The following is a 22,742-nucleotide window of genomic DNA, read 5'->3' as shown; positions in this document are numbered from 1 at the left end:
ATTATGATATTTTCCTTTACTTGTTGAGCATAGGTATAATAGCTGCTTTAAAATTCTTGCCTAATTCCAATATCTGGGGCATCTTGGAATCAGTTTCCATTGATTGATTTTTTTCTCTTGAGTACAATTCAATTTTCTTGTTTCTTCATATGTCTACTAATTTAGGGTTGCATCCTGATATTATGAATGTCAAACCTCTGGATTCTGTCATGTTCCTCCAGAGAGCAGGCCGATAATAGAATTCAGGGCTCCCCTTCTGTAGCCCTCTTCTCCAAGACTTCCCTGCTGCTAAAGCTGCCCTAAACTCTGTCCTCTATTTTTCAACCAGTAAGACTGCAGGTTTCCATCAGAATTTTAGTGCCCCCCGAGGCACTGACTGGGACCTGCCATTAGGTGAAAAGCGAAAAAATGAGAAACTCACCCCTGCCATTCCTTGCTTCCTAGTGTCAACTCCTCTCTGCCTGCTTTAGGTTATTTTCCAAGGCCTCCAGATAATTTTTGTTATAATCTGTACAGAGTTTCTCATTGTTATCTGTGGAATGGTTGTTCTGATATGAGCTACTCCATCATATTGGAAGTTGACCCCCTTCCTGCCCCCAACAATCTGTGCTCTAGCCATATTCAATTATTTGTAATTTCCAGAACAGGCCATGTTCTCTCTTGTCTCTGGACCTTTGTACACACTCTGTCTCCCCCCACCAACCCCAACCTAAGTACCTTCTACAGGACTCAGCATAGATATTACCTCTTTTGGAGAACTTCATTAGTCAGGACCGATTCAAGTAACAGAAATCTCCTTGTACGAATAAATCAAAAGGGAGAAGAGGATTTAATGTAAGAGTACAGAGTATCCTTGGGAAACCCAAAGACAGATTCAGCGAGGCCTCAGAAACCAACCAAAACCAGACATTCCCTTTCACTGGGACTTTTTGTCTCCATCTCTTGTGTCTGTTCTCTGCCCCGCTGAAGGACTCCTAAGAATGCCAATTTGCCTCTTCAAGTGGTTTCGTTATTGCCTGTTTACTTCTCTTTCTTCCTCTCTGGACTATAAGTTCCTTGAAGGTGGAACTATGCCTTTACTGATTTTGTCATTCTCAGAACTTAGCAGAGCACAGTCAACAGAGCTCATGGGTTGTGTTAAAAAAAAAAAAAAAAAAAAAAAAAAAGGCAGACAAGTAGATCGACCCTTAATATACAACCCAGCAGGTGCTGAAAAACATTTTCAAGGTGCTTTAGGAGCCAGAAGAGAAAGCAACCACATCTTCATCTGGGCAGTCAGGAAGCCTCAGGAAAGACACCCTGATGACATTGCTTGTCCTCTGATTGGGGGGGGGGTCAAAGGAAAATCCCATAAAAAGCAGAGACTGTCTTAAAGGTCCTCCCAACCCTCTGGGTCTCCACTGAAATGAAAACACTCAATGTCTTTCTCCCTGTCACTGGAAGGGAGAAAGAATCAACGAGCAGAGACCTGGGTGATCTATTTCTCTAACATTTCAGCCACTTGAGATTTCTTTCAGTTCCTCTTTCCCACCTGAGAGCCTTTGAAACATTTTCTCCCCTCAACCTAGAGTGTTTTCCTGGCCCTCTTCCCTTTGACTAACCTCCAAACAATTTAAGGCTTCGACTTCAGCGTCACTTTCTGGAGAGGAAGGAGTCTCCCCTCTTCCCCTCAGTTAGGGTGAACCCTGTTGCCACATGTCTCACAGCAGCCCTACTTCCCCTTTCGGAACGCTGGTCTCATTGTCCTGCCCCACGTACAGGCTGCCTTCCAGCGGGCTGAAATCGGTGGCAGTGGGGACCACGTCATCCGGTTCCTGCCTGTCCCCAGGGCTCGCCACACAGCCTGGTACCTGGGAGGTGCTCAGAAATACTTGTTGCTTCCATTGAATTTCAGTAGTTAGTACGACTTCCTCCATTGAAAGAGAAAAACCAAGGCACAGAGGTGGGGAAGTGAGTTTTCCAGCAGTTTCATTAGTAGCAGGGCCAGACCAGGCATTTGGGCTGGATTGCTCTCTGTCCTGGGGTCCAGCTGAGTTGCCTTCTCAGCTTCCTTCTTTCCTTCCAGAGTGCACGGATGGTCAATGGGGACATTGGTTTTTTTGTTTGTTTGTATTATCTGGGCTTTTTTTTTTTTTTAATGTATTTGTATTTATTTGTGGCTGCACTGGGTGTTCATTGCTGCCCACGGGCTTTCTCTAGTTGTGACGAGCGGGGGCTACTCTTTGTTGTGGCGCGTGGGCTTCTCTCATTACGGAGCACAGCCTCTAGGTGCGCAGGCTCAGCAGTTGTGGCTCGCGGGCTCTACAGCACAGGCTCAGTAGTTGTGGCGCATTGGCTGAGTTGCTCCGCGGCATGTGGGATCTTCCCAGACCAGGGCTCGAACCCGTGTCCCCTGCATTGGCAGGCGGATTCCTAAACCACTGCGCCACCAGGGAAGCCCTTATCTGGGCTTTTATTTCTTCTAAAATGTGCACAGAGGTAGAACTTTCCCAGGAACATTTTCGATTCATGTAGAAAACCCACTACTTTTGAAGAGTGAAAAGTGGATTAAAAAAAAAATTTTCCCAACTTTCAAATTTGAAAACTTTCAAACCTATAGAAAATTTACATGAATTGGACAATAAACATCCAGCTATACTTCATCTAGATTCATCAGTTGCTAACACTTTGCACAGTGGCCTGCTTTCTCTCTCTCCCCGTGTATGCGTGTGTGTGTGTGTATACACACACACTTCCTGTCTTCCATACATAAATGCACACACACTATATTTATGTATATACTCTATACGTACACATGTACACATACACATTTTTTGCTGAACCATTTAAGTCAGCTGTAGATATTTTATCCCTGAACACCTCAGCACATATTCCCTAAGATCAAGAGCATTCTCCTATACAAATACAACATAATCATCACAATATTACTAGCTAATATACATCCATATTCAAATATCCCCAGTTATCACAATGATTTCCTTTATAACTGTTTCTTTAAAATCCAGGATCCAATCAAGAATCATGAATTGCATTTTGTCGCTATGTCTCTTTAGTCTTCTCTAATCTAGAACAGTTTCCAGATTACTTGATCTTTCATGATACTGACATTCTTAAAGAGTCCAGCCAGTTGTTTTGCAGAATTTCTCTAATGTGGACTTGTCTGATTGTTTCCTCATGGTTAGATTCAGATTTAACTTTTTGTTGTTGCTGTTCTTGTTTTCAGCAAGCATGACACTTGTGTGATGCTCTGAGTGCCTTTCCATTGCAATGCCTTCATTTCAGATGCCCTGGGCCCTGAGGACATTTACCAGATCCTCAGACCCCCAGAGCTAGGTAGCAGGGAAGCCCAGAGAGCCGGCTGGTAAAGGCCAAAGCTTCGGTCTTGGCAGAGTTCACAGACCGTGATAGCTGCCGACTGTGGGGCACTCCTGCGGGGCCCCCAAGGCCAAGGTGAAAACTTCTCCTTCCCACCAGGTGTGCTGGCTGGCCAGTGGGTCACCTGCTGCTGTAGCCACTCTCTGTTGATGCAGCTGCAAGGGGAACGAGAAGAGGGCTGGGGGCGTGGCCATGCCAATGCAGTCCCGCTGAAGGGAAGGGACAGCAGGGGGACAATGATAGAGGGAACCGGAATAAAAAACAGACTGAAAAGGTGACAGACAGAGAGGACACACATACCAGAGAAGGAGAGAAAAGCAGAGAGTCAGACACAGAAACAGAGAAAAACAGAGACTCGGACACACAGGCCCCCAGAGGAAAAAAGCACCAGCTGCCTCACTAACAACTTCCGAGCCCATTTCTGAGGCTCTTTGGCTTTGGGATTTTGGAAAGTGAAGCAAGTTTGTGTTTATACTGGTCAGACTCAAAGGGCACAAGGGTTTCTCCAAAGGGCCTGTGTGGGGTCACTTGCTCAGACTGTACTTTTCCAAACAAAGAACTTCTCCTTGGTGTCCCAGAAGCCAGGCCCTGGGCCAGAAGTTTCCTGCTCTGGCTCAGAATGTCTCCCCTCCTTTCACGGGGCTGTCTGCAGATGGGGAAGCCTGCTTGTGACACATCCGGGGTGAAGGGGGAGGAGCAGGAGAGGGGCAGACACATGAAAGGACCCAGAAAAAAGAAGAGCCCTAAAAATAGCCTTCCCTCTATGAGTCGGGAGTAATCCAAAATCCCAGGAGCTGCCCAGCGCTGTGACCTTAATAACAGGCCAGAGTTTTCTCATGAGAAAAGGGACTCAGGGGCAGGGAGTGGAGGGACAGAGAGGCTGCGAGGCTCCTGGATTGAGCAGGGCAGAAAAGCGGATCTAAGTGACAGCTCTGCCAGAGCGAAACTCCTCCAGACGTGGCTAGGGAAAGGCTCCTGGTAGAGGAGCTAAGCGTGGACAGAGAGGGTTTCCTGGCAATAATGTGCACTGTCTGAACTTTTCTTTGGCAGGAAGAGAAGAAAATGGAAAGAGGGCAGTCGGGAGCCATGACCCCAGTTTCAGGGCTCACAGCTGAACCCAAGTGAAGAAGCCCCTTTTTGCCTGCCGCCCTCAGCCAAAGGAACAAGCCCTGCATCTTACTGAGGAGGCTGAGGGGCGTCAAGGGGCGGGAGAGGACATCCCGAAAACTCTCCATCCATTCGCGCTGCTCCTTGTCGCTGGGGCAGGTGAAGATGAATCTCCGCTGCGGGGTGACGATGGTGATGCCGGCTTTCCAGCGGTTCCCTCGGATGCCCTTAGGCAGGTCTTCATACACCTGGTACCCCTGCTCATCGCTCCCGAGAAATACCTGGCCCTGCTCAAAGGCATCCTGAAAACAGAAGACACAGGTCGTCAGAGGCCACACCTGGGGCTGAGGGCCACCTGCAGGCCTAACAGCCCCCCAGGTCCATTTCAGTAATAGGTGTGTGTGTTGGGTGGGGCTTCTGCTGGGGATTTCGGCTAGATGGGACCCAGAATTTAAAAGGCTCAAACCATAAAAGACATCACACAGGGGCTTCCCTGGTGGCGCAGTGGTTGAGAGTCCGCCTGCCGATGCAGGGGACACGGCTTCGTGCCCCGGTCCGGGAGGATCCCACGTGCCGCGGAGCGGCTGGGCCCGTGAGCCATGGCCGCTGAGCCTGCGCGTCCGGAGCCTGTGCTCCGCAACGGGAGAGGCCACAGCGGTGAGAGGCCCGCGTACCACAAATAAAACAAAAAACAAAAAAAAGACATCACACAAGGCATCTGTTTAAACGATACTTAATAGTTACAGAGAGTTAATTCTGCACCATGAATTCAAGTACTTTACATGTAGTAACTCATGTGATAATCCTCACAGCAACCTCTGAGGAAGGCAGTGTCATGAAGCCTATTTTCTGGAGGAAACTGAGGCACAGGCTGCTGAGTGCTCTGCCCAGAGCACACCCCTAAAGGTGGCAGGGCTGGAACCGGAGCCCAGACAGCCGAGTTCTAGAGCCCTCACTCCCAACTGCTACACTACACAGCCTCGGGTTGGAAGAGAGACCTGCTGGGAAACACCTGTCTTAGCTACTGATACGTCGGCAGCATTTTGGACACACGTAAAGGACTTCCTGAAGGTGAGGGAGAGCACAGCTTCATGCACAAGACTGACTTAGAGACAAGTGACGATGGAGGTGTGCCTCTCTGGCTGGGTTTCTCCAGCCCCGTCGCTTCCCCTTGGTCCCTGACCAGCACTGACTCCACCTCCGCCTGCAGGCGCACAGCGGCGGGGCGGGGCGCGGCGGGGCGCGGCGGGGCGCGGCGGGGCGCGGCGGGGCGCGGCGGGGCGGGGCGCGGCGGGGCGGCAGTGGCTCTTACCAGCGGGTTCTTGTAATAGAGCAGCCTCCGCTCCTGAGGATCCAGGGCAAACCACCTTTTCTTGAAAGGCTCTCTCTGCTGCAAAAGAGGGAACCTCGTACCAGGTTCGGCCAGGCCGGGGTGGGGTGTGTGTGTGTGTGTGTGTGTGTGTGTGACAGAGGTCAGAGGGCCAGCCTGGGCCAGGCCGAGGGAGCCGGCGGGTCCCAGCCCTGCAGTCCCACACCCCAGCGCCCCTCCCCAGGCCTAAAGCTCTGCAGGCTCCGCCCCCCGCCCCATCCCAGCCCCCCCCCAGCCCCAGCTTCACCCTGCTGCCTCCAGGTGCCGCCTGCGTGGGTTGGAAGAAGTATTTTCCCCCTTTCTCAGGCTGTGGACAAGAAGTCTCAGAAAAAGGAAGCTGGGAAATCAGAAGTGGCTTCTGAAAGCACTGGCCTTGGCTGAATTCTGTCTAGGTCAGGGGAAGGAAAGCCCCTGGCCAGAACCACAGGGGAGGGCGGTGCCACCAGCTGGTGAAGGAAGAGAACCTGCAACCCTTTTACAAGTTTTCCAGCTGCCTGAGGCTTTCTTTATCCGGATTGCCTAACACCGTTCACTGTCGTCTTAACAAGCATCCTGTCAGCATATTACATCTTAAACCAACAAAAACAAAAACAAAACCCAACCGCACATGCTGTCGCTTTGGGTTTCTTTCTTAAGGAGCTCCTCTACCTTTCCCTTCCTTTTCCCCTTCCCTCCTCCCTTCCCTGCTTCCACCCGTCACAACCCCCCCACCATCTCCATCTTCTGACTTTGAGCCTCGCCCCGCCAGCATGCAGCTGGGCACCCAAGCATGGGTGTATATAGGTTTGTTCTCTCAGACTGATCACTAGTCCCTGCGTCACTTGAACGGTCCTGGTAGGGCCCCAGCACAGAGCACACAAGGGTTCTGAAAAGTCAAAAGCTGTCCCCCAAGGAGTCCCTTTTCAGCTGTGCTTTCCCAAGAGTAGGATCAGTTCGATGGTGTTAAGAGGACAGAAGCTAATGGTGATGTTGCTAAAGCGGGAGGATGCCCACTTATAGGGAGAAGCGCCTGCAGCGATGCTGGACCGCACTCCGGCCACCCGGTCTCCACTTGGTCCTCCACCCCCGGAACTCACAAACATCCATTTACTTCCCCTTCCTCCCTCCTCTCTGCCCCTGGTTCCCCATTTTCCCACCTCCCAAATTCTGTCCTACTGCCCACTGGGACAGGGGCCATGAAAGTCTCCCCGGGAGTGGAGGATATACCTTTGGACCAGTCTTTTCCATGAAGCCTTGCTTGAGGTAGTTCCTGGTGAGGAGGGGCACGAGCTGGGGGGAAGAAAGACACACACTGACACCCCTGCCTCACACCCAGGAGCCCGGGGTTCCCCACCGAACTTGACTCCCCCCAAATGGGGAAGTTTGGAATGGGGAAGGATGTGTACGCATGGTTCAGGGGGTTATATTTGGTATGGACGCAACAGTAACATTTCAACAGAGCCAGACAACAGCACCCCAGATGTCTGCAGAGCTTACCAGCACAGCCAAGTCTTGGTTTCAAGACTTAGTTTACGGATTCCTTCAGCAACTCCAGGAGGAGGACACAGGCAAGGCTCTGAGGAGACCCTCCTGGTGTCAGGTGGGTATATTCTGAGGATCTACTGTGTGTCAGGCTCTGCGCGTAATTCTCAACCACACTGCGAGGTGGATATTATCATCTTTGTTGTATATATGAACACACCAGGCCTCAGAGAAGTGGTTGTGGATTTTCTCAAAGACGTGTCATTTGTAGGATGAAGAGCTTTCACATCTAGAGGCGATGGACACCATACAGACACTAGTGGTACCCCTACCGCGACTCTGTGATGCTAAAGTATAAACATGGCAGAACCCTCTGATCAGGCCCTTGGCCAAGACCTGGTCATTGGTGGGGATTCTGACCCAGGGCCATAGGAGGTGATGGCAGGGTGGGCAAGTAGAGAAAGCTCTGGACTAGGAGTCAAGAGACCTGAGTTCTAGCTCCAGGTCTGATCTCAACCAGCTGTGTTACCTTGGTAAGACCTTAGGCCTCCCTGGGCCTATTTCCCGCTATGTAATAAGGATACTGGCCTATGTGATCTGCAGGATCCCTTCCAACTTGCCATCCTATGCTCAGAGGAGCTTCCAGGGATTGATGCTGGGCGTCCATCTGGCAAGTCCAGAGTTTCAAGTGACAGCCCAGGTTTCTGAGAACACAGCACAGGGTTTCTCCAGAGCCTGAGCCCAGGGCAGGGATGAAGGGGACAGGACATCTGGGAATAGGAATGGAAAGTCTGAAAGGGAGAAAGTTGTGAGCTCAAAACGAAAATATAAAGGACAACACTCCCCTTTCCCTGACAGCTCAGTCGTCTGAACTGGAGCCAAAGCAGGGGGAGTCTAGGCCTTGGGAAGCCAATGGGAGAAGAAGGAAGAGCACGTGGATGGGGTTCTATTCACTGTACCTTAGACACCTGGCTCACTGGACTGACAGCAGCCCTGGAGGCAGGGATTGTCCTCATGGTGACAGATGAGTAAACTGGAGCTCAGAGAGGTTAGGGGACTTATCCTACATAACACATCAGCTTCTCTGACTTTGGGTCCATGTGTTTTCTTATCACAGGACCACAACCCCACTTGGGTTCCCCAGGTCTCTGGCATCTGGATCCCTGAGCTTGAGCCAGGCCTCGGTGGTTGCCCAGAACCTCACGTCATACGTAGACGTGGGGGGAAGAAACATGGGGAGAGAGGTGGGCGGGGAGGAGACTGGGAGTGGATAAGGGGTAATGGTGGTGGATGAGGGAGGCAAGAGGGCATTGAGGATGTTGGCCAAAGACCAGTTTCCTCCCCAGGGGTCAGCAGATTTGGAGAGCTGGCCCAGACAAATGAGGCTGGGCATCTGCCCTTTGTCCTCCATCCTCTCCAGCCAGCAGTCAGCACCCCCGGCGCCCCGCCCACGGAAGCAGGCAGTCACCAGCTCCAGGTGCTGACCCTGCAGACTGGGAGGGCCCTGAGCCGGGTCTGGCTGGAACTGCTCCTAGAGAATTGCCATCTCAGTGCATCACTGGGTCTGGAATGGACCCCTGTTCCAGACATTTTGCTCCCTGCAAACTTGGGCATTAAGGAACACTTGGGCTTTCAAGGAGGGTCTAACAGTTGGGATTAAGAAAGTCCCAAGGCTGGGACTTCCCCGTTGGTCCAGTGGTAAAGAATTTGCCTGCCAATGCAGGGGACCTGGGTTCGATCTCTGGTGGGGGAACTAAGATCCCACATGACGCAAGGCAGCTAAGCCCTCAGGCCACAACTACTGAGCTCGTGCGCCTCAACGAGAGAGCCCGTGTGCCGCAAACTACAGAGCCCATGAGACCTGGAACCCACGTGCCACAACTAGAAAGAAGCCCACGCGCCACAAAAAAGAGCCCACGCACCGCACCGAAAAGACACCTCAGGCCTCAACGAATATCCTGAGTGCTGCAACGAAGATCCGAAGATCCGATGCAGCAAAAAAAAAAAAAAAAAGAAAGAAAAGAAAAAAGAAAGAAAATAAATAAATAAATAAATAAATAAAATAAATATTAAAAGGAAAAAGAAAGTCCCAGGACTACCATGGTCTCTCCACCCCTATCTCTTACAAAATCCTCCTCGAGCAGGCCTAAGACAGGGACCAGAGTACAGCACCTCAGGGTTGGAAGGGACCCTGCAGATGACCCAGACCAAGCACCATCTTACAGATGTGGGGACAGATGCACAGAGAGGTGACTCAACCTGCAGTGGTCACACAGCAAGTTAGCAGCAGAACATCCACAAGAGCCTAGGCCTCCTCCAGCCCACTATACAGCTTCCCCAGCCAAGCCTGAGAGATGTAGCTGGATGCTCCAGGTGTCTGAGGACAATCAAATGAAGTTCTCAGGCTCCCCCTTACCTAGGCCATGAAAGGCAGACTGTTCCTGTTAGAATGATAATGGGAAAGATCCCACTACCTTCCTTACACCAGAATACGAAAGGGTAAAGGGGGGAATGTTCGAATGTGAAGAACACCTTTGGTTATGCACTTGACCTTCCTGGGACTCAGTTTCTCATCAGTGAAATGGGAAGAATCACACTGACCTAACTGCTGGCTGCAAGCGATTACTAGATAAAAGGGATTACAAGATAAAATGGGCTCAAAAGCACTTTATAAGCAGTATGTGAGGGACCATTCATGCATTTTAGTGGGAGGAGGGGTGAGAAAAAGATGCTCAAATCCTGACCCCCTTGACACTGTGGGTGGTAGCCGTGCATCCCGAAGGGGAGAGCCTGACCCACTTTTTGGAGGCTGCCTTGCCAGGGGTGAGGCCATAACCCCCAGACTCCCCCGGAGAAAGCTTTTGGTTTCCCACTGAGGTCCCCAACCCCAAATCTCAAGGTCTTTCCTGCAAACAAACTGAGGCTGGCCTCTGAGTGTCTTCGAGGTCGGCAGACAAGAAGCAAAGGAGATGGCAGAGAGGAGATGTGGAAGTTGGGGTCCACATTTAGCTCACCTCAGGCTCCGGGAGCTCAGGAAAGGCCATTTTTAGATATTGGAGACGGGCTGCACGGAGGGCATTGAACCAGTCCACTATCTCCTGCAGAGAAAAAATACAAAGGACAGATGGACAGCCAATGGGACGGAGTGGTGGGGGAGCTGAGGCTGGAGGCATGAAGCCAGCTGGATCTTCAGGTCTGGGCATATGCACGCACCCCCAGTCCCACTCGGGGGCCTGTGGGCTGATCACAGGCACCTGGGAGGACGGTGCCAGAGCCCAGGGGCATCACCTGAGCAAGTGGGAAGCCACTGACAGGGAGGTCCCCAGAGCCATGGGAAAGGACCAAGGCGAACGACACAGGAGTTATGCAATGGCCTAGGACAGTGCTTGGCTCTTTCTAACGTGTGTATGAATCACCTGAGGATCTCATTAAAACGCAGATTTGGATTCAGTGGGTTTGGGGTGGGGCCTGAGGTTCTGCATTCCTAACCAGCTCTCAGGTGATGTGACGCTGGTCATTGGGACACACTTTGAGAAGCAGGGGTCCTCGATGTCAAAGACTGGCTTTCAGGTGGGGGCAGGTGCACCCGGGGATGCTCCTCCAATGCGGATGCTGATCACCTGGAGTGCAACTTAGGCTAAAGCTGGCTCGGACCTTCCGTGTCCCTCTGGGAGAATGTCTCCCTCGGCAGCGTCCACCGTCGTCTCTCACTTTATCCAGCTGGCTCTGTCTCAGCTCTGCCACTCTCCTTTCAGTCCTCCTTATGGCAGCCAGAATGATTTTTGAACTGCAAATCTAACAGAGTCTAGCTTACAGTCCTCTCCACTACCCTCAGGAAGAGAGTCTAAGTTCTTTGCCCTCTGAGCTCCTTCCGTTACAAAACCATTGCAATCCCTCCCCCGTCCCAACACACGCTGTCACCTTTTCCTGAAACACTCTGCCTCACCCAACTCTCTGCCCTCACCCCCGAAACACCTTTTACCTAGAACATTCTACTCATCCTGAGGGTGAGTTTAGATGTTGTAATAGATTTCTGCTCCACCCAAGCCCTGATTCTATGAGAACTGCCCCACCCATTCTCAGCCACACACCACCCACCCACAGTTGCAGCCACGCTTGCTGCTGTGATCCTACCCACTCTTGACCGCAGCAACTGGACACATGCAGAGCGTGGACAGGGCTTATTAGATTCTTTCTCCCAGGAATGTGGAATTGGGGAGCTAGCTGAAAGACTTGTTCAAATAGCTGCTGTGCTGCACTTAGATGTGATACGGTGATTGAGAAATTCATTTGAATTTGGTTTCAAAGGTATGAAACATCATTACCCTTTCTCTCTTGAAGGTCAAACTTGCTGGCCCCCGCATTCCTGAGTTTGGAGCTCTCCTGTCCTGGGTGTTAAGAAACTTCTAGAGGCTCAGGCACTAAGGGAATGGGACCATCCCATGAAAGACCCACCTAGGCCTCCACTTTGGAAGGGCTCTTTGGTCACAAACTGGTGGCTCCGGGGCAAAATCCAACCTGCATACAGGTTTGTTTGGCTCCTGAAGTTTTGTCTGTTTTAGTCCTCTATACAGATTTTCCTGTTTGCAACAGACTTTACTTTTCAATTGCCCACCTGGCTCCTGTGGGCATGAGTTTGAGCATCCCCCCCACCCCCATTTACGTCCATCTAAGGGAGAAGCTGCGGCATCAAGGGAAAGAGGAGACCGGCCAGAACCAGGTTGCCGGTTGCTCTACAACTGGGTCAGTGGTAGGGAGCCAGGTACCGTAATTGTCTGAGACCTTGGGCACTGCAGCAAAAGTCCTCGTAGCAGTCGCGCGGGTGGAGGGGTAGCCACTGGTATCCAGCCAGTCTGGACATGGGACTACAGCAGTGAGCCCAATGTGAACTGAAAACCAGGGATCTCCTCCATGCCTCCCACACTGCATAAGTCCCAAGATTCTGATAAAGCCAAGGGAGGGAGCCGAGAAAGATAACTGATAATAGATTTCCTGGCAATTTGGGGAATGAGATCGTTGAATTTAGAGAAACAAACAAGTGAGACATTACTCGCACTCCTGGTTTTATAGAACGATGTGTTCCTGTTAGAGTGTATTCTCTCTCTCTCTCTCTCTCTCTCTCTCTCTCTCTCTCTCTCTCTTAAACACACACACAATCACAGCTCTTGATTCTAATTTCTCAGGAGGCCAAGCCATACTACTGGCCCTTGAAATAAACACTCCTGTATCTTTCCCATTCATGTCCTGTTTACGCTGGTTGGAGTGTTCTCCTTTTCAGCATATTCACACAATTCTTAAAGAGATGCTCCTTCCTTAAGCAGATGCTCCTTCCATAAAAGGAAAGCCTTTTATGACTGCCCCCTTCCAGCCCCGCTCCCCAGACTAGGCTACTTATATGTCTCCTGTGTGTCCCTAGCACGGCCTCCAGCCCATCCTCACACAGCATCATCAGTGCCTATTTCCCCACCTGCCTCCCTCCCGAGACTCTGAGATCCCAGAACCCCACTCATGGCTCTGCCCCGTTCACTACACACCCCAGCGCTGCGCACATTGCGGGGAGGAGCGCGATAAGGATTTACCGAAAGAGTGAATTCCTGAATGCGTCAATGATACAGATGTGAAATGACTCACAAGAGTCTGTCTTCTTCTGCAGCTGCCACAATCATGAACAAATTACAGCAGCAACTAATGTTCACAGTGCACTTCACCGTAATGAGATGCTTTCGCGTTCATGGTTCATGGTCACTCAACTCTCAAAACCCCTCTGGGAGGTGGACGTCATCAACCATAAACAAGCAGACTTATTAGGAGGGGAAGGAACCTGCCCTAGTAACACAGCTGGGAGGGGCAGAACCAGGGCCCCAGCTTCTGACTCCAAACCCAACCCTTCAGACCACACCAGGAAGTCAGCCCAGACTGTGGAGGGAGCATGAAGCTTGCTGGGAGGGTGATCCATGGGCACCACCCCAGCGCCAGGGCCTTTTGGGAAGATCTAGTCCCTGTATCTGCTTCCTGGCTCCTGCTGTCAAGGGTCCTTCCTCCAGCAGAGGCACTTGGGGAGGTGAAATGGGTGCAGGGCTCAGGAACCATTGGCTACGTGACTTTGAGCAAATTATTTAACATGCCCATGCCTCTGTAACACGGGGATGAAACATTTCCAGGGTTGATCTGAAGATTAAGAAATGATGTCTAGTGACCGCCGAGAAGAGCACCTGGCACAGAATGAAAAAGAAGCTCACAAAATGTCGGCCCCCACCTTTGCCCCTCCTCACCTCAACTTAGCATCTCTGACCCTTGCCCGGTCACATGGCCCTGCTCATTTGGAGCCAGCTTAATCTCTTGAACCTGTACTGTTGGCCTGCTCTTCTCTGACGGAGTTGATTTCCTGGACCTTTAAGTGGTGCTTTTCCCAAACTTCAGTGTGCATAAGGATCACCTGGGGATCCTGTTAAAATGCAGCTTCCAATTCAGTAGGCCCGGGGTGGGCCTGAGACTCTAGTTCTAAGAAGCTCGCAGGTGATGGCTAATGCTGCCGGTGTCGGACCAAACGGTGAGAAGCAAGGCCGCGGAGTGCGCCGCTGCCCAAGCTTTGATCCATTCCTCCTCCCATATTTGGAATCTCCGGCCCCACCTGATTTGCCATCCCTGGGCACAGTCCCTTCTGCTAAGCGGATGCCCCTTGACGGCTGTGCACCATCCAGACACACCCCTGGTATACCCTCCAGGTTGCTCTCCCTGATCTCGCTCTGCTTTACTTGTACCTCTGTCTCCAACTAGAGAGTGACGATAGGGAATTCCCTGGCATTCCAGTGGTTAGGACTTGGTGTTTTCACTGCTGTGGGCCCTGGTTGGGGAACTAAGATCCCACAAGCCACGTGGTGTGGCCAAAAAAAAAAAAAGTGACAATAGGTTATGGTGAACAGCAGCAGCAGATCTCAGGAGGCTGCTGTGCAAGGGGCTCAGCGAGCTGGAGGCTCTCACCTTCCCACTCTCGTGATACACAAACAGGTTCCTGACGTGGCCCTCTCTTCGGTAGGTGATCTGCAGCCCATGGGGGTTCCCTATCTTCTCTGTCTGGAAGGTGGCATTCAAGTCCTTGATGCTGATGACAGCTTTGGGCTCTTTACCCTAAAAGAGAGGAAGCAGATACTTAAGATGCTGACAGCAGGGTGACTTCTCATCACGTTCGCCAGGGAGACGTACCTGCAAACAGATGATCCGTATGGAACTCTGCATGGGTTTTAAATGTTCTTGCTCTAATATGTACAGATATTCTACCGCTGTCCTGTATTCAGCCATCCCACCATTCCTGCTTAATCAGATTGGCCTCTCTGAGCTGAAAGGGGGCTTGAAAAGACCTTAACTTAGAACTTTTCAAAATTTTTAGCCATAGAACTTTTTCTGAAATGAATCATCAGGAATTTCCTGGAGGTCCAGTGGTTAAGACTAGGTGCTTCCACTGCAAGGCGCACGGGTTTGATCCCTGGTTGGGGAACTAAGATCCCGCATGCTGTGTAGCCAAAAAAAAAAAAGAATTTGAAACAAATATCCATGGAAGGCAAACAAATAAAATAAAGCAAACAGATAAAAGCAGGTGTGGGGGCCGCAGGGCATGCCATGCCCTCCCACCCTCCACCCTGTTCTCAGGGTCTGAACACAATTCGAGCACTCACTGGTGCTAAGAAGGCAAAGGGAAAACAAGTGCTTCCTTTCATAACTGATAAGAGAGAAAAATGATCCCAACACTCTAGTCCCATAATAGCTGTTACCCACATGCAGCTATTACAATTAAAACTAAATAAAGTTAAGACTTTTAGTTCCTTAGTCACACGTAGTCCCATTTCAGGTGCTCAGCGGCCACCTGTGGCTAGTGGCTAGGGTACTGGACAGGTGCAAACATAGAAAATTTCCATCACTGAAGAAAGTTCTAGTGGACAGTCTTCTCTAGAGGGAAATTTGGTCATATTTACTAAAACGTTGAGTGTTTTGCTTTGATCCACAATTTCACATCTAAGAATCTATCCGAGGAAGTAATTGCATTACTATGCAAACATGTATGTCAAAAGATGTTTACTGCCATGTTGCTTACAACAGTAAAAATAAAAAGAAGAAATTATTTAAATGTTCATCAATAATTATGGGTTAAATAAATAAATCATGGCATATCCACACAATAAAATATCACAGAATTTTTTAAAGGAAAATTTAAATCAATATTACTAATATGAAACAATGTCCATGATATCCATGGGTGAGAAATACCAAGTCCCAGAACTGGATGTATAGTAGGAACCTATTAATGCAAAAGTTATATACACATATATATGCATATACTATATGCATATAGTATATATATAATGTACATAAACTATATGTATATACTATATGTTTATTTGCACATACGTAAGAAGTATGGACAGATTTACACCAACACTCGTCACAATGGTTTTCTTGAAAGACTACTGGACGACGTTCCTTTTAAAATATTTACTATGAAAAATACTAAAAATACAAAAAAAAGTGTATTTAATTTTGTCAATATTATTCCCAAAAAGGAAATTTGTTTAAAAAATACATTACTAATAAAGCCAAAATCCCTTTAATTACTACTTACCCTGTCCCTTTCCCCTCCTCCATTCCCCACAGTCAATCACTGTCATGAGTTTGATGTTCATCTTTCTAGTTCACTTTTTACACTTTTATACACACATACACATACCCATGAACAATACATAGTGTTGTTTTGTGTGGCTTTAATTTACATAAATGGTATCACATTATATGGATCATTCTACATCTTGCTTTTGTCACTCAACGTTTTATCTCTGTCCGTGTTGAGATATACCAATCTACTTGGCTCTTATAAATGACTACACCAAAAGTTATCAATCTATGCTCCTGTTGACAGATACTGAGATTGTTTCTGATTTTTTGCTGCTGTCAGCTTGTATCCCTGGTATACCTCCGTGAGAGTGTCTCTAGGTCACAATTAGGAATGGAATTGCTAGCTCACAAATGTGTACATCTTTGACTTACTGAAAACTGCCAAATTATTTTGCTAATGGCTCTCCACAGTGTTTGCACCAATGTACATACTGGAAGTAAATTTCCATCAATAACACAGATTTCCTCTTTCCCCATATCCTCACCAACACCCAATGTTGCCAGTTTTTTAAACATTTTTGCCAGTATGAAGGGTTTGAAATGGAATCTCATTGTTAATTTCGTATTCAACTTAACTGAGGTATAATTTATAAGCAATAAATGGAACTCACTTTAAGAGTACAGTTTTTTGACAAGCGTATATACCCATGTAACCACCACCACAATCAAGATCTAGAACATCACTATTACCCTAAAAGAGTTCCTTTTGCTCCTTTGCATCATTCCCGACCCCACCCCAATCCCAATCACTTATCTGCTTTCTATTGGTATAGTTTTGTCTGTTCTGAAATTGCATATTAATGGAATTATACAGTACATACTCCTGTATAAGTCTTCTTTGGCTCAGAATAATATTTTTTAGATTGATCCACATTGTTGCATTTATTAGTAGCTTGTCCCTTTTTATTGCTGGGTAAGATTCCATTCTATGGATATACTACAATTTTTTTTTTTTTTTTTTTTTTAGCTGTATGCAGGTCTCTCACTGTTGTGGCCTCTCCCATTGTGGAGCACAGGCTCCAGATGCACAGGCTCAGCGGCCATGGCTCATGGGCCTAGCCACTCCGCGGCATGTGGGATCTTCCCGGACCAGGGCACGAACCTGTGTCCCCTGCATCGGCAGGCGGACTCTCAACTACTGTGCCACCAGGGAAGCCCAATAGACTACAATTTTTTAATTCATTCATTTGTGGATGAATATTTGGGTACCTTCCAGGTTTGGGCTATTACAAATAAAACTTCTGTGAACAAGATTTGTGGACAAATTTTGTTGTGGACATATGTTTTTGTAAGTACCTAGGAGTGGAAAAGCTGGGTTATGTGATTAAGTGTACATTTAACTTTATTAGAAATTGCCAAATTGTTTTCCAAAGAGGTTGTATCATTTTATGTCCCACCAGCAATGAGAGTTCCAGTTTCTCCATATCCTTGTCAACACTTGGTGTTGTCAAACTTTTTAAACTTTAGCCATTCTGGTGGCTACATAGTATATCTCATTGTGATTTTAATTTTCATTTCCTTGACTGCCAGAGAGATTGGGCTTCTTTTCCTGTATTTATCAGGCATTTTGGTTTCCTTTTCTGTGAACTACCAAACCATTTCCTTTTCCTCTTCTGCCAATGGATTGTTTTTTTCTTCTTCATTTTTAGGGTTTTAAAAAAATGTGATCTGGGTATTAATATTTTGCTATGTTGAAATATCTTCTGAGTTTTGCTTTCTTTAAACTTCACTTTTTTGTATTACCCAAAATTTTCACATAAAAATGAGTTACCTTTATAACTTAAAACTTTTCCATCTGGGTAAAGAAATAAAAAAAGAACAAAGGCAACTTGTTCTATTTTTAGACTGCTTTAGACTGAACAGGCTTAGGACTGAGAAACAGATCAACTTTTTCCAACCAAGGATGAGACTCACATCCTAACTCACAACAGCTACTGGGGTTTGGTGGCTGCTCCTAACTCTGTAGCAGCACTTTTTCTTCCTGCCTTTTGTACCTGCAATATTTTTCAGTGATTTAAACTGAAGACTGAGAAGAAATCCCTACTCTCTCTTGGAAGGTTAATACTCTTCATCCCCGATCATTTTTCATCTGGCCCCAGACTGAGGCCACACTGGACAGATCTTCTGGCATTGCTCTGGTCCATCCAAGAAAGCAACAGGGGACATAAATAGTAATTTCTGCATGTAGGAAATGGAGTAAGATGAAGGTTAAAGTTCTCAGAGCTTGTCCTTCTCTTACTTTCTTGGCCATTCCTTCACATTCTCTTTGCTGGAAACTTCTTATCTTTCCTCTAAATATTGGAATATCCCAATATTTCCTCTAAATATTGGAATAATCTACAAAGATGGACCTCTCCAATTCCTTCCCTCCTAGTTTGCACATGTCACTCTACCCATAAATATCTCCAAATATCCCGGGGCTCAGTGTGGTAGATAATCTACAAAGATGGACCTCTCCAATTCCTTCCCTCCTAGTTTGCACATGCCACTCTACCCATAAAGAGGTGGAATCTATACCCCCTCCTCTAGAATTGGACCTGGGTGCATGACTTGCTTTGACCAACAGAAAGCAGTTCCTGGCCTCACCTTTGAGAGGCTTGGCAGCATTCTCATTTGCTTGGGGAAAGCCGGCCGCCATGTTGTAACAAAGCTTGGGCTGGGCTCCTGAATGAGGAACAATCACAGAGAGAGAAGGCACAAGGAGGATGCCAAAGCAGCTGACATGTGAGTGAAGGCTTCCTGGGTCTCCTAGCGCAGCCCAACCACTCCACTGATGCCACATGGAGTACACCGGAGCAGCCACTGCTGCTCAAATTCCTGACCCACAGGATTGTGAGACACGATAGACTGAGGTTTTGAGCCACTAAGTTTTAGGGTGGTGTGTCACTCAGCAACAAATAACTAAAATACTCAGTCCTCCGACAGCTTTTCTCATCCACCCCCACCCCCTGCTTAGGTGACTCCAGCCAGTCCGGTTGCTAAACCAGTTTACATGCTGATGACTCCAGCTCCAAACTCTCCCCAGATCTCTAGACTCAGAACTTCTGAGAACTTCTTTCTCAGTCTCTATTTGTGTGACTAATCAGCATCTCAAACAGGAAAGGTACTCTTGATCATCCCCGTAGGGAGCTGAGTCTTTGCTATCTCAGCAAATGACAAATCTAGACTCTTCTGGTTGCATAAGGCAAAAATCTGGGAATCATTCCTGATTCTGCTGACTTTCACACTCCGCGTCCAATCCTTCAGTAGATCCCACTGGCTCTATTTCCAAAATACACGTAGAATCTGACCACTTCTAACCAGCTCCATCACCATGATCCTGATCTAACCCATTATTCCTCTCTTGGATTACTGCAATAGCTTCCTAACTGGCTTCTCTGCTTCCACCTTCACCTCCCCACTGCTCCATTCTTGCCCCCCCACCCCCGCTCCATTCTCGCCCCAGTAGCAGCCAGAGTGCCCCTTTCCAAAAGTTTTAGTCAAAGCAGATCACTTCTGTGCTCAAAACCCTCCTGTGGCTTCCCAATAGCAGAGTAAAATCCAAACGTCTAAATGTTTTGTAAAAATATTCTGTGATAAACCATAGTGGAAAAGAATATTTAAAAAAGAATGTAAATGTTTTGTAAATCATATATCCTATAAGGGTCTTGTGTATAGAATATATAAAGAACTATTATAGGCTCCCCTGGTGGCGCAGTGGTTAAGAACCTGCCTGCCAATTCAGGGGACATGGGTTCGAGCCTTGGTCAGGGAAGATCCCACATGCCGTGGAGCAACTAAGCCCCTGTGCCCATGAGCCACAATTACGGAAGCCCGTGTGGCTACAGCCCATGCTCCACAACAAGAGAAGCCACTGCAATGAGAAGCCCGTGTACCGCAATGAAGAGTAGCCCCTGCTCTCTGCAACTACAGAAAGCCCATGTGCAGCAATGAAGACCCAACACAGCCAAAAATAAATAAATAAATAAACAAAAAATTCTTTTAAAAAGACCACATATTGTATGATTCCATTTGTATGAAATGTCCAGAATATGCAAATCCATAGAGTTAGAAAGTAGATTAGTGGTTGCCTAGGACTGGGGGAGGGGAGGGGAGTGGAGAACTAGAACTAACACATGTGGGGTTTCTTTTTAGGGTAATGAAAATGTTCTAAAATTGATTGTGCTGACAGTTGCACAACTCCATGAATATACTGAAAGCTTTTTTTTTTTTTTTTTTTTTTTTTTTTTGCAGTACGCGGGCCTCTCACTGTTGTGGCCTCTCCCGTTGAGGAGCACAGGCTCCGGACGCGCAGGCTCAGCGGCCATGGCTCACGGGCCCAGCCGCTCCGCGGCACGTGGGATCCTCCCGGACCGGGGCACGAACCCACGTCCCCTGCATCGGCAGGCGGACTCTCAACCACTGCGCCACCAGGGAAGCCCTGAAAGCTATTAATTATACACTTTAAATGGGTGAATCCAACGGTGTGTGAATTTATATTTCAATAAAGCTGTTTCCAAAGAAAAATCCCAAGTCTTCCACTATGTGAGCTCATGTCGCTCCATTTTTTTCTTGCTCACTCTGCACCAGGCACTCTGGCCTCCTTCATGTCCTCTAGACTCACCAAATAACATTCCCAGCTCAAGCCAGGGCTACGGCTCATGGTTGGGCAGTTTGTGCACTGAACAAAAAGCCCCCGGCTGAAGGTACAGGTGAGAACTGCCATCCAGGCTTCTGCTTGCCTAGACAGGGACCAGGGCTGCACCCTCTCAGAGGGCTCATCTTTTCTAATCAGCACACATGACCATGCTCAGGGTTTCTGTACATACTGTTCCCTTTATTTCTACCCTTCGCCCACAAATCCACACAATTCCCATTTATTCAGTTCTCTGCTCAAATGTCATCAGAGAGGCCTCCCCTGACCACCTGTGGTAGCACCTCCCTCTACCCCACGCTCTAACTCTTCACCCTCTTTTATTTTACTTCATATAACTTATTGCCACTGGATAGATTATGTATTGATGTATGTATTGGTTAAACCTGTCTCCATCCACTAAAATGGAAGCCCCAGGAGAAGAGGAATTTCGTTTAGTTTATTGCTGTATACCCAGTTCCTGGAATAAGGTCTAGCATAGTAGTTGCTCAATAAATATTTCTTAAGTACATAAATAAATGAAGTAAAAATCAAGTGAACATCAAAGGCTTAATCATGGACCAGTCTAAGCCCATTCTAGGTGAGGAGAAGGTGTGGTTTTTAGTGGACTGGATGGACTGTATAACAAGGAAAAGTAGCAGCGTGTGGTACCTAAGTCTCAGTGGCTGAGCTCATACACGAGACCAGGCACTATTGATCAAAATGTAGACCTGGGACTTCCCTGGTGGTGCAGTGGATAAGAATCCACCTGCCGGTGCAGGGGACACGGGTTCGAGCCCTGGTCTGGGAAGACCACACATGCCGCGGAGCAACTAAGCCCAGGCACCGCAACTACTGAGCCTGCACTCTACAGCCCATAAGCCACAACTACTGAAGCCCACATGCCACAACTACTGAAGCCCACGTGCCACAACTACTGAAGCCCACGCATCTAGAGCCCACACTCCGCCACAAGAGAAGCCACCACAATGAGAAGTCTGCACACCGCAACAAGGTGTAGCCCCCCTTCACCGTAACTAGAGAAAGCCTGCGTGCAGCAACGAAGACCCAACACAGCCAAAAAATAAGTAAATAAATAAAAATGTAGACCTGAGTGGGGTGAGAGCCAGCACAAGGGGAGGAGTAAGAGAAGACTTACCTCTTCTTTAGTGTAGTACTTCAGGAGGCCTTCTCTTGCCAGGAGGACAAATCTCCTTTTCAGGAACTGTGCGTTGTCCCTTCCCCGCTTCCATAGGAACCCTTCGCGGTTACCTTCCACCAAGGATGAGAAAGAGTGAACACTCACGGCTTCAAGACAAACAAGCAACTCATGAACCCCATACCGTATGGTCTCAGGGGTGGAATGAACCTCTCACCTGCTGCTGAAATGTCTAGGAGCTAATTTAGCTATTTCAGCTGCAGGACATGGGGGTCCTGTCTGGGGTCAAATTTGCAATGTTGTATGATTTCAGTTGGGCTCCCCTTAACTTTCTTCCTTGGTCGTTTCCTAAGAAGACATAGTAACGTCTTAAGTAAGCTAAATCCTAAGAAACTGGATTAGCTCTGAAGGAGGCCCAACTTCACGTTGACATCAGCCTAATGAAACTCTCCAGAGCGTGAGAATAAAGAGTGACCTCTGGGCTCCTGGCCACTCGGAGAGCTGAGCACTCGCTGCCTCTGGTCCTCAAAGAGCAGTGTTGTATACTTTGCTCTCTGGGTCAGTGTCAGCTTGGACTCAGAGTAGCAGGGCAGAAACTGCCACAGGTTCAGGGCCACCGATGAGGTTGTGCCCTGCGCAAAGGCGGGAAGGGAGGTGAAATCCAGTCCATGCACCTTCCCAAGGCTTGTGCCACACCAGGGGTTACATTAACCCGAAGCAGGGTGTCTATTTCTTCCTGGTCTGCCCGGTGGGTGTCTTTTTGCAATTTGTACTGAAGACTCCATACACCCTGTGGCCCTGCAAGGACCTGAGACGAATGTGTTTCTCGGCCACTCAGACCATAAAACCCCACCGGCCGATGTGTTGCTATTTCAGAGCCAGAGGAACCCACCCCTTGGCCTCTGTGGCCAGAGCAAGGGTGGCAGGTATATCTCTGCTGACCTTGTTCCTAATACTCAGGCACTTTGTTTTCTAGAACTCATCAGAACTAGCCC

General features: G+C 48.4%; 1 protein-coding gene across 6 annotated transcripts in view; it reads right to left on the bottom strand.

Moving 5' to 3' along the window:
* Positions 1–810: 810 nt before the first annotated feature.
* The window catches only part of ADAP2 (ArfGAP with dual PH domains 2), a 34,113-nt gene continuing 12,181 nt past the window's right edge, over positions 811–22,742 (bottom strand). For 3 of the 6 annotated variants that reach the window (XM_059047889.2, XM_067020607.1, XM_059047885.2), the window contains 7 exons: positions 21,748–21,860; positions 14,294–14,440; positions 10,327–10,410; positions 7,058–7,120; positions 5,795–5,872; positions 4,556–4,784; positions 811–3,530 (listed from right to left, as the gene is read on the bottom strand). In XM_059047889.2, coding sequence (XP_058903872.1) covers positions 3,496–3,530; positions 4,556–4,784; positions 5,795–5,872; positions 7,058–7,120; positions 10,327–10,410; positions 14,294–14,440; positions 21,748–21,860 — 749 coding nt within the window. In that variant the 3' untranslated portion in view covers positions 811–3,495. Of the gene's footprint in view, positions 3,642–4,555; positions 4,785–5,794; positions 5,873–7,057; positions 7,121–10,326; positions 10,411–14,293; positions 14,441–21,747; positions 21,861–22,742 lie in introns of all 6 variants that reach the window. The other 3 variants (XM_067020608.1, XM_059047886.2, XM_067020609.1) reach the window with 2 other exon arrangements.

The sequence above is a fragment of the Kogia breviceps genome, chromosome 19 (genome assembly GCF_026419965.1).
Source record: "Kogia breviceps isolate mKogBre1 chromosome 19, mKogBre1 haplotype 1, whole genome shotgun sequence".
Lineage (NCBI taxonomy): Eukaryota > Metazoa > Chordata > Mammalia > Artiodactyla > Physeteridae > Kogia > Kogia breviceps.
The sequence above is the reverse complement of the archived record's forward strand: the minus strand, read 5'-3'. Positions and strand labels throughout refer to the sequence as shown.